Here is an 18584-nt window from a genome sequence, read left to right as displayed (position 1 = left end):
TCATTAACCGAGATGAGTATGTATGACTTTAGTTCTTTAGGCATGGCATTACTTTTTTTTTATATTTTATTATATCTCTCAATTATAAAAAGAAAAAAATATTTTTTTACGTAAACAATTTCATCTGATAATATTAAATATTATAACAAATTATTAATTAACAAACAAAAAAACTTAAAAACAAACTAATTTCGCGGACATTCATTGAACGAGACCACCTAAGTGCTAACGATAAAATGTTTGCCATTAAATTAACGTATATTATTAGCAAAATTAATAACATTACATAAGTAGAAACATAAATATTAATGAACATTATCAAAATGGAATATAACGCGGCCAAATGGCGAACTACGACCCACCAATATCTTAATTACTTGTAAACAATTGTGTCAAATTGATAACGAAATGGAAACACGTCATTAGGAAATGTCTTACTCAATTCGTTAGATAGAAATGTTAGAAGATGGCAATATGAAACGCGGGCGTAGAAACATTTAAAGAATTGGTAGGTATTTGATAATGTGTGTGGTGCTGCGTGTAAGTGCCTTAACTGTCCAAGCCACCCGTGACACCCTCACATCAGTTTTCAATGATATAGCCACACCTGTCTTCATACTATCCATATTTCTTCGATACTTTGAAAGGGACAACTGCAGCTAGGTCTGATTATACTTACAGTGGAAATACTCATATGGTATTCTCATGTTTTCCCGTAAATTCAAAATTGAACAAATTTTACTGATTTCTGTGACAATAATACAGGAAGCCTTGCTCTATGTTTGCCTCTATGTTTTGCTTTTTTATTTAGCTGTTTCGCCCTACTCTATTGTGGAAATGTGTGTGTACACGCGCTTGATTCCAAAAACTGCATATGTTATTGTTAACATATGCATTTTTTTACATATAAATCCCTAATTTTAGTGCGCCTTTTGGCTTAGGGCTCCTTCAGTGATTTCCATTTGTTTCTATTATTTGCAACTCTATTCCATTTTGTGCTCACAGTTAACTTTAACTCGTCTTCTTATATCATTTTCTGCTTTCCACTCTTTCTCTTTCCATCTCTAAGATACCATTTCGTTATTTTCCAACTTCATTTTGCGCTTGTATGCATTATGTGGCTAGCCTAGCTTCTGCTCGTCTATTTTTATCAGTATGTCTGTCAATTTCGTCCTCGAAAACAATACATACCACATAATTATTGTGCTCATTCTAATTGAAACGTGACTTAATCAAGTCCATTTAATTTTCAGCCTTGACTCTTTCATGCGGATATGTGTAGATATAATTATGTTTGTTTTTAACCATTTTAAAAATAGAAGGTTCCGAATTTGCTGTATTTTTTGTGTTGTGTAGGATTGGATTCTCTACTATTCTGATTTTGTATTACCTACTTTGCCTTTTGTCTTTTTCCGGATAAACCGTGTGGTGTGTGACAGCTAGTATATCTGTACTAATATTATGAATGTGTCTGTACTTATATCTATTATCTTTTCATGTCTAAATGGCTAAACGAATCTTAATGAAATTTTACGTGAAACTAATTTTAAACCCAGAATGGATATGACATAGAACACCAACTATCGTCTTTGTCACCAATCATTTATGGATTCCGAGTAGTTTTCATTAGATGTTACACGTGGAGATCAGTTTGATGACAGTTCCGTTGCCCTAAGATGGTAAAGTTAAATTACTAAGTAGCCATGCGTAAGTAGATAGTGTACGGACATCGTGGTACATCCATATATGAGTATACAACGAATGTGTTGGACGAAAGCCAATCACGTGTTCAATGTACTGACAATGTACTTAAACAGTATTCGTATTAACCGTTGACACATTTCAATTTGTTTCATTATGACTACTTAACAAAATAATACATATACTTGTTACATAGTTATATCACGCGGAGTGGCTCAAGAAAGACGAGATGCAGGGATTTACCGATTGGCAAACAGTTCTGCAGAACGTAAGAATATTATTGTTTATAAGTTCTTAAAATTTAATGTTTATTTTTATAATAGTGTAATTTATGGTGATTTGAATAATAGCTATAACAATAATATATAAATTATAAAGACAAAATTGAACAGTAATTGTGATTACAAAGCCGGAGCGATTCACTCGTAGTATTTATAGTATTCGTATATCTTCTATATTAGTGCTCGTATATCTTTAATCAGTTGTACTAAATGACCTTCATAAATAATCTAGTCTGAATCATTTGTCGACTAAAAAGTAGAAGCACTAGATTCTTTGCAGTGAGGTGCGCGTCAAGTTTTGCATTATTCAAGTGGCGTGCATGTACAGGCATGTGCAGTGTACGATAAGCATCTTCACTTGCTCTAGAATGTCATCATAACATCATATGTTTTTACATTTTAAAATCGTAAATATATACATTTAATAATTTAATATAAATAATCCATATAGGTATTAAATATAAAGCTTGTGTAAAATAAATATAGACATATGTAATAATTTTACTGGAATTAAGGGTCCCTCCCTTAGTAGTATTATAAGTAAATAACGAGATGACTGTGAACAGGTATGAATGGAAGAGAAAAACATTATGCTGACCCCAACTAAATGCGATAACGAAGAAGCAGATGATGATGATGATAATAATTTAATACAAAAAACTTTGACTGAAGTAGATATTGGAACAATATAAACAAAAATGTTAATCCATATTAATATTATTATAAGTGCAAAGATGTGTCTGTCTAATCGTTACCTTTTCAAAACAAAACATCTTAATGGATGTTAATGAAATTTTACATGGAAATAGATTATACCACGTGGACGGCGAATGATTAACGTCATGTTTGGACATGGGATTTTCAGTATATTGGATACTATCAATATACTATACTTGAGACATTATCTGAAGTTTTTTTTAAATAAAAGATAGCCTATCTTATTTACATATCAAATTTCATTAAGTTCCATTCAAATCAAACAAATATTAAATCATTATAAAATTCTAAATATCGTATAATACTGGCTATGTCTCCTACATAGGTATAGATTGATATGTTACAACAATAGTCAATATATTGAATAGTCAATATATTGAATACTACCGATTACCTGAAACATTGTTTAAAATTTTTTTTAATAAAAGCTAGCCTATTTAATTCACGTGCCATATTTCATTAAGATCCGTTCATATCAAACAAATATTAAAACTTTATAAAATTATCTGTAGATATAAGATTGGGTGTCAACATCTAGCTGTGACATGTCAATCTATGCCTCCTGAATAATGTAGGAGGTGCCAACTAGTGGCAGCCTGTTTGCCTGTTACGGCTTACTCGTATATACTAAGTCGTAACTCTTCTTTATAGCTTGGTACCTAGAATTGACGTCAAAACTTGACAAGTTATCACACAAGTGGTATTTGAAAATCCGAGCGGTAAACATAATAATCTATAGATGTAAAAACGAATTTTTATTTTCCTTCGTCACATTATAACTTGAGAACGACTTAAGTATTATATTCATCTTTTTTAGTCTTTTTTTCTAATACTTAATTACGCGTTCAAATTGTTCAAAAAACTTTATTTTTTACTTCGGCCGATTGACAGTTAGCGTATTTACTAAAACAAGACAACGTTTGTCAGATCATTAATAAAATATTCTATAATGTAATCAACGATATTGACTAGAAATATGCTAGCTAATCGAGAACGTCCACCTTTTAGAAAAATATATCTAATTTGTTTTTGAAACTAATTAACTGGAAATAAAATACACACAATAAATTACACCATATGTAATTTACCCATTTTACAACAAAGTATAAATTCATAAGTGCACTTCAAACAAAAACTGCATTTACATATATGACGTAGGGTTTAAAAAATTTCGAAAATCAACGACCGACCGAACCCCATGACGTTTAATTTTTGGCATATTACAATAAAATATTCCCAATAACAAAATATCCAGCAACCTTACTAGTGTGACGATAAAATGTGACCATCCTACCGTCTGGGCTCCCGCGGTGACCAGCCTTCTTGGAAGGCGATGCATATACAGCGTGATTCATTTTATAATGACGTACTTTTAAATTAATTGAGCTGTCACTCATTTGGAACTCGATATGATTTAATAGCGTCAAACGATGCCTTGTTTGAAGGCTCGTTAATTTATAAGGTTATTTGTTTCACTTAAAGTTGTATTTGGGAGATCCTAAATGATTTTTTTAATTTCGTTGCTTTAAGTAGACGTTTGTGGTTTTATAGTTTGAGAAGTGGTTTTGGGGTATTGTAATATTAAGTAGGTAATAAAATTATGTACATAATTAAATACCTAATTAATTTTTTAATTTAGATCAGAATTGTTAGAAAAAAATAACTTATATTCGATGATATAATAGATAAAATAAAAGAATCGAAAACATCGTATAAGATTATTTACGAATGCAGCTGATGAATGAATAATCTTAAAAAAAATCTGAACACATATACTAATCCAATATATTGTGCAGCCACTCATATAAGGGTTAATTCAAACGATACTTAAAACTTAATACAATTTCCCCAAATGCCACTGACCGTGAACCGTTAAGATTTGCATACCATACATAAATAAGCTGGGTCTTATCGTCCCACTACCGTGACCGACAAAATAAAAGCAACCTGTACAAAATCCGGTCATACAAAACGTCGTCGCGATAATTCCGCCGAAGTCAAACGCTCGAGGTGGCTTAGTGCACTTTTTATTCGCTCCACTTTGAATATACCCTAATAAATCTGTCCGCGGGATACTAAAATGTTGCAACGCATTGTACCGCGTCATTTGTCCAGAAAATTTGTGGTGTGCTGACGGAACGCCGAATTAAGTGCTAACTCATTATATTGTCATATAAATATGATACTTTAAATATTATGAATATTAGTTTATTTATTTATTTGTCATGTGATGTTGTGGATATACTTTTTATACCACATAATATTAGTCGACATAGGTTAGGTACTAGTCAATAAATTTTGGATGTTTATCTATTTAACTTACTCCTTCGACATCTATCGGTTGCAGGTTTCTTCCAGACTTCTTTTAGGGCTGTAATATATATCTGTTCGTGTCGGTATTAGTTGTATTTTTTTTTATTTATACCTATATAACTTCAATTCACAAAATACCTAGGTATAAGTACATATTTCGGAAATAACGACTTACAGCATCTTCTACGGCATTTATGCAAGTCGATACGTAAATGATACGCTTGTCAGTTGATTAACAATCAAGATAACTCAATTGCCTAGTAGAACAAGTTAAAAGATTTGATGGCAATATAGCACATCTCTATAAATATTAAGTTATTTATAACATATCCTGCTTACAACAAATTTAAATAATGTACTTAGATTTAAATAAAATCTTATTAAAATAGATTCGACTCATTAACAAATAATTTAGCTCAATATTGTTAATAAAATTATCCTTATTAGAGGCTTAATAGTCAACAAGTAGTTATAACATTACTTTAATAATGCGATGTGTGTTTGTCTAAACCATAAACAATAAAACAATGTATGTTTCAATTCAACTATCATTGACATTTAGTATCTAATATAATATACAATTGATCGATAATTTATTCAATATATTCATAAACTAGTAACATAAACAGCCATACGACATTTTATACATTACATACACGTACATACAAAAGTATTATTGTTTATATAGAGATAGTTTTACCGTGGAAGCATGTATAAAATTGTTTGCTTTAATACATCTGTTTCATATATTCCTTCCAACAAGTAGTTTGTTTGGTTCCAAGTAGCTCTATCGTGAGGAGATAAATGCATTATAATAATTGAAAAATACTTATATTTCAATTCTCGTCCCTAACGGACTTAGGTAGCGAACTCTAAAAAAGGTCAAGCACAAGAGATCTATGCAAGTCGTAGTGCTACAGGTCTCTGTAGTACTGAGTCCAAACCCTTTATTAAAAAAACGTAGCTAGCTTTATAAGCTACGTTTTAATATAATGGGTATATGGTAGTGAAATTATACATAGTACCTCAGTGCTCAGAAATTGCAATGTATGAGTGATGTTCACCTATATAGAGCGATAGTTGTTATTTTCTATCGTCATCTTAATTCCCATTCCTGTTATTACATTAAAAAAGAGCGAAAATAGTATTTTCTTCTCTTTTCATTATGTTATTCTAAAGGTGATTCTTGGAGTCTATGGGGTACCCGTAGGGCTGGGAAGAAGGAATAAGTTAACCACTGTTATATTGTAGATGTTCATATTAAGAATAGACTACGAATAATCCATGAATAATTAAAATGATCTTGATGATGAATGGCCACAGGCAAATGTTAGCAAATTGATCGTAATGACGACAAAAAATGTAAAACCTTAAAGGGTGAACGTATCTCCCAGTTACAGTTGTAATTGACAACCTGTTTACATGAAAAATTCATGACACTAATGATTGAATCATTCCCGTTCCTTATCACTATTTATAATTTCAAAATGGCCGACAACTGCCAATATATTCACGTGGCAATTAGGTTAATGTGTGATCAACATGTTTTAAAATTCATTTCATTACTTATCTAGTCGATTAAGTTAATACAGGTGTAATGATATATCAAAGGATTCGAACGAAAGATTGACATGTTTTTAATATATTCGATCGTTGTCGATCTTTATATTCTGCAAGACTAAAATGATCTATTTTTAGGAGTACTGCTCTACTCTAAATAAAATGTCGGAACTTTTATTAAGTCTGAGCAAACAATAGTTTTTTTAATAGATAAAGATGGAATAGTGTGTCTATATTAACGAAATGTGCTGGCGACGTCCCAAAAAAGGATAAAAAAATGGATATGAAATTAGGTCATTAGGCGTATTTTGGCAAATTCATTAGGAATGACAACACGTTCTGAGGTAGGTATAGATTATAAAAAAAAGATTTGTATCAAAAATTTGATAATATATAGGTATACGAGGAAACGAAAAATAAAATATAAGAATAATAAGTTTAGTAAGTACGTTTTTATTCTATTGCCTACTTCCTTGAACTTAATGTTTACAATTACAAGAGTTTTTATTACATAATTAACTATTGTAACTTCAGTTAAATCTACTAAACCTTATAATGCATCTTCCAGACAAATTAAATCTACAATTTTAATACCAACTAAACCAATTTTACAACATAAAGTAAGAATTATAAAAGTTTATTTTTACTATAATCACTGAGAAACTGGGCATTAGAAATCATCATATCTATATAAACAAGCAATTACTCTTATTTGCAAAACAATAAAATATACGCGCAATCGAGATACTGCGTGCGCGCATAAGAAAAGCACTTACAATGCAGCGTGTGAATACGATTTTATTGTGGTCTTTATAACATTTATTTAAAACCTTTCTATTTTTTACCGATTAAAAAAATCAATAAGGTCTGTTTTTAATCAACGTTGATAAATTAATGTCGATTATCTCGTTTTGACACCTTTTAATTTAGTTATAATAATAAAGTATTGTGCACACTCGAATTTTCTTTTTCAATGAAACTGTATTTTTTGTTTATACACAGTTTATTATTGCATTGCATTATAATGTAATAATAAACTGTAATAATTTGATATAATTCCTCAATTCAATTGCTTCAATATTTATAATCGTTACGATAAATAAACCTACCTATATATTTCAATAAAAACAAAATAGGTTCACATTTTGAGCGAATATACAGAATAATACGGTACAAATAGAGAATCTTTCTTATTATAATCTGTTAAAACTGCAATATGAAATCTCAAAATGGTTCGTCTCAAGCTTTCTGCAAATCTGTTTAGACTTGCTTCATCCAGTGAAACATTCAAAACTTTCTTCCTATTCTAAGAGAAATATTTTTATGTTTGCCTCCTTGTTACACTTTATGAGGTGGTATAGGGAGCGAAAAGGATAGCTTACATGAAGACGTCACGCCGGGGCGAAGGCGCGCGAGTGTTCTTGCACTTGTTTTATTTATTTTGTGCCGCCATATTTTTTCTTTCCTTTTCTTAAAACTACGTCTTTGTTCGGGTTCGGGGCAGGGTTGCCAGGTCTGTTTAAAAAAAATACTATACAGTGACCAAGAAAATATTTAATCATTTATTTATTAATATTACTGTACAAAATACCTTTGCATAAAACCTACCATAACAGTTGTTTTCTCCATTTACTATTTACATTACATAGTACATTTCAAACAAACATTACTGAATAGAATATACTATATAGGTCAGAATCGGAAACTAAGAATTTTGACAGTTGAATCGCTTATTAGGGAGTTTCTTTTAGGTTGTCAGCAAGCTGAAAGCCTACCTGATGGTAAGGAATAACCATCATCTATACACATGAATATCACGGACATCACGATATCATGTGACAATCGTGGTATCCCAATCGTTGCTATTCTGGAGGACTAAGAAAGCCTCCTACCCTATTATTTCACTTTTTCACAACTATAAACCAACATTTTTATTAAATTGTTTGGAGACTGACATAAGCATGAAAGAGGTATAAAATAAAATCTACCGCAGTAAAAAAAAATATAAAACAATGTCCGTATTTTTTGTTATACCGGACACAGAACGTAGTACCGTATGGCAACCCTAGTCCTGGGGCGAGCAATCCTCTGTGGCTGGTAAGTTGGATAATTTCTTTATTCCACCCAACCTACCCGACAATTTTCTGGAGCCACATTATTATGAGCTTGATTTGTTTAATAATTTTATTACGGCGGGCGTATTGCGTATGCGTTGTGGGGTATGCTGTTTTTCTTTTGTTTTATAGGTTTGCGCTTTTAGCAATCACTTTCCGTTGTAAACTCATCGTAGACCATTGTAAACGTGGGAAATGTATTGTTCTTTTATACTTAGGTAATATCTCTATTTATTTTATTAGTACATTGTAAATTATTTGTTATATTATCAAGATTTATTAAGCTAAATCTATATTTGTTGCATTTTGTTTATCATTTATTATATCTGCACCGCCTATGGTTGACTGGTAGAAAATGCCGCATGGTAAGTATATAGATAAGTCCGCCAAATATATTGTACTATATTTTGTATTGTGTGTTTTGAAGTTAAATAAATCTAAACATTTCTGTTAATCGGTTTTTTTTAAGTAATATACACACACATAACACTTGATTATAAAATCAATCTATATTTATATCTTTTTTTTTTACTGTATATTATAGATAAAGTTAAATATATAAATATATAATATTCTATCTATTAATATTTAATGATTAAAATAAATGTTATGAGAAAAATCACATATTTATTAGGGACTTTTTTTTAATCGATTTTATAAAAAGGAGGAGTTTCTAATTTAACAATTAATTTTTTTATTTAGATAGTACTTCTCACGTGGTCTCCATACAAATTGGCCAAAAGTTTAAATTAACCAGAAGTAGGATTTTTCATGTATAATTATTAGTTTTAAACGGCTAGACATATTACGTCACAGTCAGCGAGTGAACTGGCATAGAAATCTTTTTTTATTGCCTATGGAACCCCACGGCTAGGCCTTGAGGTTTGCACCGAGATGTCCGCGCCGATACTCCGAATGCCATGAATAGAGAACAAAAAAGAGCAACTAAACGTTGCCGTGTGTAGCTTTTGTTGTCGCCTTGTTGCTTTGTGTTGTGTTCCTGTCATTTAGAAATGAGATTGTTGGAACTGTTGATTTTGAATTGAACTATTGTGACGTCGCTAATTCTAAGATATTATCATCTGTATTAGCTGGTAAATGTTATTTTAAAAATAGTAATAAATATAGAATTATACACTTTTTCATGTATATAAAAAGTAGATCCAATTATGAACGTATTATAGCCAAATATTATATATTGGTATTTGTAAGATACAATCTTTAAAAAAACTAGATAGGCCTTGCCGCGCATTTTATAATGATATAACTAAGAATATATGATAATGTAACTATCGGTACGTGAATTTTTTTTCAAACAGTATTTTCAGTGACATCTTATAATAAAAAAACCTTCTTATAAAGTTAGCATAATATAACCCCATATAATATAACAATCCAATAGAAAATGCAACATAGGATGAAACGAATCAAAACCGTGCAACAAAATAGGAGCAGAATGTCTACGTAGTAGGAACAACTGTTATTTCAGTTGCTATCTTGTCCTTTAACGAAGCGAATTCACTAGGAGATAATCACAATAAAATTGTATCCAATATCAATCAGACTGTGTGGAGGACGATTTAACCTGGCTAGTATTTATTTTTTAGCATATAGGGACAAAAGAGCTTGCTTCTCACTTGATTGTAAGTGATTACCGCCGCCTATGAGCACCCGTAACACCAAGAGAATCCCAAGTGCGTTGCCGGCCTTTTTCGAAGGAATAAGCTCTTTTCTTGAATGTTTTGATATCGTATTGGTTCGGAAATACCATTGCTGGAAAGTGATTCCACAATGTGTTTGTGCGTAGCAAAAGTTTCTGCAAGAGACTGCAACTGTGGGTAAGGACCCACAGTTGCAGTCTCCTCAAAGCGACTTCTTTCGAGATTGAACTTAAATAGTATTAACTTAGAATTTAAATTTAATCTCTTTGTCTTCAGGCTTGCCGCGGCGGCGGCAGCGGCGGCTGGAGCTACCACCGAACTGAGCTACCTCGCCGCTCTTCATCCCGCGTACCGCCCTGTGCCATATGACCATCCACTTTACGGTGCTAATACTTTAAGAGGTGAGTACAATATTCTTTGTTTAAGTGCTTGGAATGGCAATGAATATGACGCCCCACCTGGTTTGTGGCAAACGTTGCCTATATTCATACATATCACTAACAGGGATCGAAATTACGGCCTTAGCCGAGGTTTGAAACTTCTAGTGGTGCCCTCAGACTAAGGTCGTATCCGCCAGGCAGCAATTGACATTTAGCCGCTCCATTAGTCCTTCTGCGGGTTTGGAGGGACATCTTTGGAGGAACATCTATTGTTCGGTGAAGCTGTAAAGGCTAGCTGCGGTCAACAACATCAGAGTAATTCGAAAAAAATGCACATCATGTAGTAATGTGATACTTAAGATATGATGTATGTGAGGATTAGGATATTATACTTCCGCTGTAATTTCACTATCATATCTCACCCAACAATCAAAAAATTCTCCAAAGACCAGAGGTAGGTTATAGAATAATAATGATGACCTGTGATAATTTTTATTTATTTTAAGTTATTAATTATTGAATAATAAATCTTGTACAAAAGGCTAGCTTCAAATTCAAAAATAATTTAGTCATCATTTTAGCCGCTTATGAACATAAATTTTTTATATTACAATTTTAATTTTTTCCCTACCGTCCAGTTCAGTTATGAATGCCGTATGTCATTTTCTACCCACTAACCTTAATATATAAACAAGAAGCATTATAGGGTTTTTTTTATGGATGATAATGGTATGGTGCATCCGCCTGCGTTAACGGTTTACGCTGGCGGGGCACCAGTGGAAGATGATAAGATGAACATGAGGTCAGGTCAGTTAGCCCATCGTGACATATTTAGCAGAAATTTATCATGATGGTTTCCAGGGGGAACCGCGTGGAGGTCAAGCTGACATGGTACATTGCAAGTAACGGGGTCATGAGTCCACATTACTAACAATCCCCTTCCCTCCAGCATTATGGGGTAGTAATGGCGAGAACACTGACAAATTGAATTTACTTATATATAACCTACTATACCCAAATATATGGGTATAGTAGGTTATAGTTAGTATGTATAATCTATATATCACATTCGCGTACTAATAAACTGGCTTAACTCAAAAGTACACATTTTAGAATGTAGACTGTAGTCATCAAATATAAAGTCGTTTTCTACTTATTCATATTATGTACAGTATATTTATAGGAATTGATTGTCTGATTTATTATTAATTTATTTAGTCACAATTTAAATTAAATTTAGATGTAATCAACTATGATTTATAAGCGTACTACAGAATATGGACTAATTATATATTTATATATAATTCATTATATAGTAATTAATATGTGTTTTTCCTTATTATGTTCTTGAAGTATATTTATAAATGGGGTTGGTGACTAGTTGTAGTTATATATGTCGCTACACAAACCAACTGAACCTATATAATTAGGTTATATGTAATATGTAATCTTATATATAAAATTCTCGGGTCACAATCTTACAATACTGCTCCGAAATGGCTTGACGGATTTTTATGAAATTTTATATCCATATTCAGTAGATCTGAGAATCGGCTACTATTTATTTTTTATACCCCTAAGTGAGAAGGGTTGTCCACCCTTAACATTTTCTTTAGACAAGTGTTTTTTATTTTTTTAATCTTTAAAAAACCCGGAATAAGACATAGTCTAAAAGGATATCGCCACACAGAAAGCGATAGATATTAATTTATAATAAAGAATAACTGAATCAATACACAATATACTACATATCGTTAATTTCATTAAAAAAAAACAATAGTATGATAAAAGACATAGTAACTGCAAACAATGACGATTTTGAACGCGACACTCGCTATCGTTGCATTTAGCGTGAAATGGCGTACAGTCAGCCGCAATATTTATGACTCTTTCTGAAGGAGATTCTGTTGGAGTAATTTCGTAATGTTAAGTAATTGTATATTGTATGGACTGTGAGGTCTAGTAAATAATTATTTTGAATTCTATTTTAAATATTGTATTAGAATAGACAATATTTTAATTTTTAAAACTTATACGCATTTTGCACTAAGTACATAAAATAAAAAAATATTATAATAGGCCCAAACTTGAACATCGCTTAATACTATAATATGACACACAATAATAAATTAAACATTAGAATTTAGAATGTATTTATAATTTACGTCAACCCCAAATTAATGGGTTAAGGAATAAGCAGATAACATAATAACAACATCTTAGCACAATTAACACAGCGCCATCTAGTCCCTCAGAGTTTTTATTATTTTATTATTATTAATATTACCTACTAGACAACTGATATAAATACATACATACATGTTTTTTTTGTAAATATTGAGAAGATGATTATAATCAAGCACATTTTTTTATTATATTTTAAAAACGACAGTTATTTTTAAGTTATAAGATTAATTTCGACGGACTGTACTTAACATATATGCTATGATAAAGCAGCATGTAATATTACACTCTCGCTGCAAATCACACACTCAAATGCGCACAATAAAAATGCATGCAGTGTTGTGTTCCCGAGATATTTATGGCGTATAATAAACACGTAGGTAGACGAATATAAATATTACTAAGGGGCTGAGCACACGAGTTCTGCGAACGAACTGTTTAAACTGTTTAATCGCATACATGTTAATGACGCTTAATAATGATCAAATTTATTGGTTCATTTGCTCCGTGATTTTCAAAATTATATTATACTAGCTGTGCCTACGGTTTCACCCGCGTGAAATGTATAGCCTTTATGTTATCATGATGTATAAGCTATTTTACTGTAAGTTCCATCAAAATCCGTTCAGTAGCTTATGCGTGAAAGAGTAACAAACATCCGTCTAAACTCACAAACTTTCACGTTTATAAAATTAATAAGATGTTTGATTAACTCGAAGCTTTGAACGTAAAACTCAACTATGTGAGGATATACGATATTTCATTATTTTACGCAAAAACGATTGAATGAATTCTAATTAAATTTAATAAAAACATAAATAATATGTGAGGTTAACATATAAGGCCCTTTTTAAGCCAATTCAAACAGGCAATGCAACTTTGCTGCTAGTATTTAATGATTGGTAACTGAGGACTATGATGGCATACCTGTCGTTTTACTGTCACCCTGTAATTTCACTGTCTAATAGTTACCTGCAGTTGAAACACATTGATGTCCGAAATAGATGAGACTATGGTACCCACCCAGATGATATTTACAATAGAAATACAAATAGAAAATAATTTATTCAAATAAACTTACATTGAAGCACTTTTGAATAGTCATAACATTTTTTTTTTAATCTACCGCTCATTCGGAGTTCTGTCTCATCACAAGAAGAACAAGCAAGAAACTTGTGTGTTGCTCTTTTAAATAATTTATTCTTACTTACAATGTCTCTCCTTCACCATTATAATGTTATCTTTACATAGTATAAAACAATTTGCCACAGCTGTCTGTTCGCTTATATCTTTTAAATTACGCAACAGAATTTAATGCAGTTTTCTGAAATAGATAGAGTGATCCAAGAGGATAGTTTATACGTATAATACTTATATAATATAGTATAGAATAAGCCAAGAAATTCAAAGATTTGTAATGCATCACTGTGAAGCCGGGACGGGTCGCTAGTCTTACTAATATTATAAATACGAAAGTTTGTGAGTATGGATAAATGTTTGTTACTCTTTCACGCAAAAACTACTGAACAGATTTTGATAAAGTTTTACAGGAATACAGCTTATATATCAGAATAACACATAGGCTATAATTTAAGAAGATATTAGGTAAGTTGGTGCTTCAACAGGTCAGCTAGTTATGGATGGTAACAAAATACGTCGAAAAATAGCACTCTAGTTGTATATATATTATTATTCCAATGAAATGTATATTACTTTAGTACATTTGATAAATCTTCATTTAAATGCAACAAAAATCGACACCACGTTACTCATAATGCCCGCGAACCACGAGCTTTACACTATCGGCGCAATTTATCTATACACTGAGGTGTTAATTAGGATTTGAACTCACGACTGCTACCATTCATTCACTAAACTCATCTAATACAAAATGCACCGTATTACCAGCGTTTAGAACACAATATTGCACGTATTCGTGTGTGATGAGAGATAAGTAAGAGTGACTATTAAGGGAGAGACGGCGTTTAAGTCACGGGTCGAAATTGGCATGCATTTTAGTAACGAGCTTTGGTATTTCGACCTTGCAATGAAGACCTTCCGGGCTTATTACCGTTTAAGGTATTTATTAACGTTATATATATAACTCATGTTTGTTTTTATAAATATACCTTCACGATTATTATAGCTGATGAGGAACACAAGTATCGACGTCGTAGTTAATATAATACTAATTTAATTAGGCCGAGGCCTAGCAGTTTAGCAAACCGCTTTACTTCCTATGATCGCGGGTTAGATTCCTCGCACGGTACAGACATTTGTATTCATGAATATGATTGTTTGTATTTCATATACAGTAATACCTCGCTTAACTCTGTTTTGTTTAACACTGTTTCGGTTTATCGCTCGTTTATTTCAACTCAGGGATTCGGAACAGAACGGAAAGACATCGAGGAATAGTTCAAGAAACAGCAGTTAGTGTTTCTTATAATGAGCTCAAGGAATTAACTGAGTAAGAAGATAAAAATGTTGATAGTAGTGATTCCGAAGAAAAGAAAGATAGCCTAGTTTGACGCTGTTTCATTTAGCGTTGAAATTTATTGGAACGTATCCCCCGCGTTAAGCGCGGTCCTACTGTACTTAAGATAAGATTTTTTTATTTCTCATCTGAACAGTAATAAAAAACAAACTTCTAGGATACAAGTAGTTATTTATATTGCTTTACTCATATTCCAATAATACCACTTGCGCAATAAACCGTGGCTACAATTGAAATTAAAATGATGCGTTTGTTTTTTGTTTTGTATTGATTTAATGTTAATTGTTTAATGTTTTCCTTGTTTTCGTAACTGTCAATTTCTTGGACATTCAATTTTAAAATAACATGGATTACGTTATTCTTCTCAACTAACACACCTTCACTAATATCTATTCTCTGAACTGAACCGTAACAACGTAAGATGCATTAATGAACTCATGCAACTATTCAAGTCACAGGCGGCAGCGGTTTCAAATATAATAGCCTATATCCGTCGTCGTGACGCAATCTATCTTCATGTTAATTTAAGATCTGTTTAGCCGTTTAACCGCGAAACGATAACAAACAGAACCAATGCACAAACAGACACACTTTAATTTTCATAATGGATGAAAATACAAACTAAGCCGTGTTAGTTTTAATATATGAATTTATTTTTATGAATGCTGAACACTTATTAGCACAAATATTTTTTTATATATGTTTATACATTAGCTATTTTGCAGGTATCAATGTTGAAACTAATCAATATTATCTGCAAAGCAATACAATATAAGAATATATGTTTATTATAGATTACTCGTTCGTAGAAATATGTAAAATGATATTATTATTTAAATACTTGTTTGTTACAAAATAACAAATCATCAACATCATCATCTGCTTGTCCCGTATCCAATTTATATTTTTGGTCGGCGTAAAATGTTTTTCTCTACCATTAATAACAAATAAACTAATAAAATTGAATACTGGCTATGTACAATGTACATGTAATTTGCTCTATTCAGTGAAGTCAGCTCTATATTTATATTTATTACTTGTAGCTTGAACCAGGCTATAAACGCTTAACACTTTTAACTTGGACCAGAGTATAATATTCGTGGTGTATATCTAAGTTGCGCCTACAGTGCATATTAGCAATTCGTCGTGGACATATCGGCTTATTCCCCGTTTATCGTTTGTGCTTTCATTCCCTGGACGTGACTATTAATTAGATAAATAAATAGGCTTTGTACACGTAAAGATTTATCGTTATAAAATTAAATACATTACCCGGCCTCGAACCCGCATTTCGGACCGCGTAAAGGTGTGTAAATACATATATAGCATTATAACGGCATGATACAGATGAAGTAGAAAAGATTTTTAAAACTAAATTTATCATTTTAGCCAACTTCTCTAAAAAAGGGAGATTCTCATTTTTACTAATTTTATTCTACAATATTATTATTTTTTAATGGAAGTATTATATAAATAAGTGTATACCGGAATTTAATGTACATACCGTGTTTTGTAACAATTATTTCGTTTTCATTCGCAACTTTATTTCAGGGTAAGTACGATTCTTAGTAGCTCAGATATGTCATGTAGTTATAAAAATATTAATGCAAAAATGTTTTACAAATAATTCAGTAGTAACGATTTTTCGAATTAAAATGTAAAAAAAAAACAAAATTAATGTAAAGCACGTAACACGCAAGTAACTCAACCCTACCACGGTCGGCCGCCTTATTTTTGTCCCGAAACTGTTTATAGCCAAAAATAAAAAAAAATAGCGCACGGTGTTCGTTTACCTTTGCAGCTGAGCTCGGCTTACATGGATGTAAAATGCATTTTTAGATAACGCTCAATTAGGTCCGGCCATTTTATTTTTTCATGTGGGACTGCGTCATGCAATATCTCACTGTTAAGTGTAATTACATATATTTAATCATACTTGCAATTAGTATGCCTTATCTTTAAAGATATGGGATAGATGAAAGCGTAATGAACAAACTTACTCTAGCTGTTATGATATTAATAAAAATAAAATACATGTGTAAAAATCCAAAATATAGTTTGTTTATTTATTTTTAACTATTTCTCTGGTGGTCGTAAATATCTTTAACAAACTTAATCATTCCGATGCTTGCTTTGAATATTCCCAAATATTTTTGTTACTTTCACCACAACGACATTGGTCTTTAAAACTGGCATAATTTAATAAAATTTCCTAGTCCCAAGTAATTTCTTAATATTTTTCAAAGTATCAAGAACTTATTATAAATTTCATACAGGTAGTAATAAATTAATATTAAATTCAACAAAACAATAAAAATGTAGCGAATGCTTATGATTTATTAAATTTAATAAAATACTTAATATTCAATTTTATAAGCTTATATGAAAAGTTCGACATAACAACTTCATTATAAAACCATACGTGTATTAACTTGTTTTTGTTTTATATTGAGTTGTTAATAAAATATTTTTACTTTATGGTTCTAACATTTTTGTTTATTAATATATAGTAAACATATTTTTTTAATATAATCATACGAATTTTATTTGCATATATTTAAATAATTTAGGTATATTATAGAAATTATTAATCTAGTTTCTAATAATAATAATAATAATTATCTCAGGACAATTCACAAAACTCCATTGAGTCCCAAGTTAAGCAGAGCTTGAGTTATGGGTACTATACACATGATATATAATATAATATTTACATAGATACATTTATTTTAAAATACATATATAACATATAGTACATAAAAACACCCAGATCGATACAAACAATCATACTCATCACTACAAATATTTGGACCTACCTTGCGAGGAATCGAACCTCGACCATAGGTGTGACCATAGGTGGGCCGTGTAATTTCATATCTTATTAATATAAACGCGAAAGTTTATGAGTACGGATAGATGGACATTTGTTACTCTTTCATGCAAAAACTATAACGAATTTTGATGAAACTTTACAGTAATATAGCTTATACATCAGAATAACGCCTCAAGGTTAAGTCAGCCATATATACCCTTTATTTTTGGGCATTGAAGTTAAATAAATCAATAAATAAAATAACATATAGCCTATAAATTTGACTCAGATGAAACTGTGGGCATAAAAGAAATTATTCGACTAACTCTGTACTGATGCCATTATTTCGCATAATACCGTCCTA

At 31.3% G+C, this 18584-nt stretch overlaps 1 protein-coding gene across 1 annotated transcript in view; it reads left to right on the top strand.

Moving 5' to 3' along the window:
• LOC131851710 (zinc finger protein GLI4) overlaps nucleotides 1-18584 on the top strand; it is a 118354-nt gene that overhangs the window by 73437 nt on the left and 26333 nt on the right. Inside the window, exon 4 of the mRNA XM_059202242.1 lies at nucleotides 10624-10748. Within this exon, the coding sequence (XP_059058225.1) occupies nucleotides 10624-10748 (125 nt within the window). The remainder of the gene's footprint in view (nucleotides 1-10623; nucleotides 10749-18584) is intronic.

The sequence above is a fragment of the Achroia grisella genome, unplaced genomic scaffold (genome assembly GCF_030625045.1).
Source record: "Achroia grisella isolate CSIRO2021 unplaced genomic scaffold, CSIRO_AGI_Agris_v1 utg1174, whole genome shotgun sequence".
NCBI lineage: Eukaryota > Metazoa > Arthropoda > Insecta > Lepidoptera > Pyralidae > Achroia > Achroia grisella.
The sequence above is the reverse complement of the archived record's forward strand: the minus strand, read 5'-3'. Positions and strand labels throughout refer to the sequence as shown.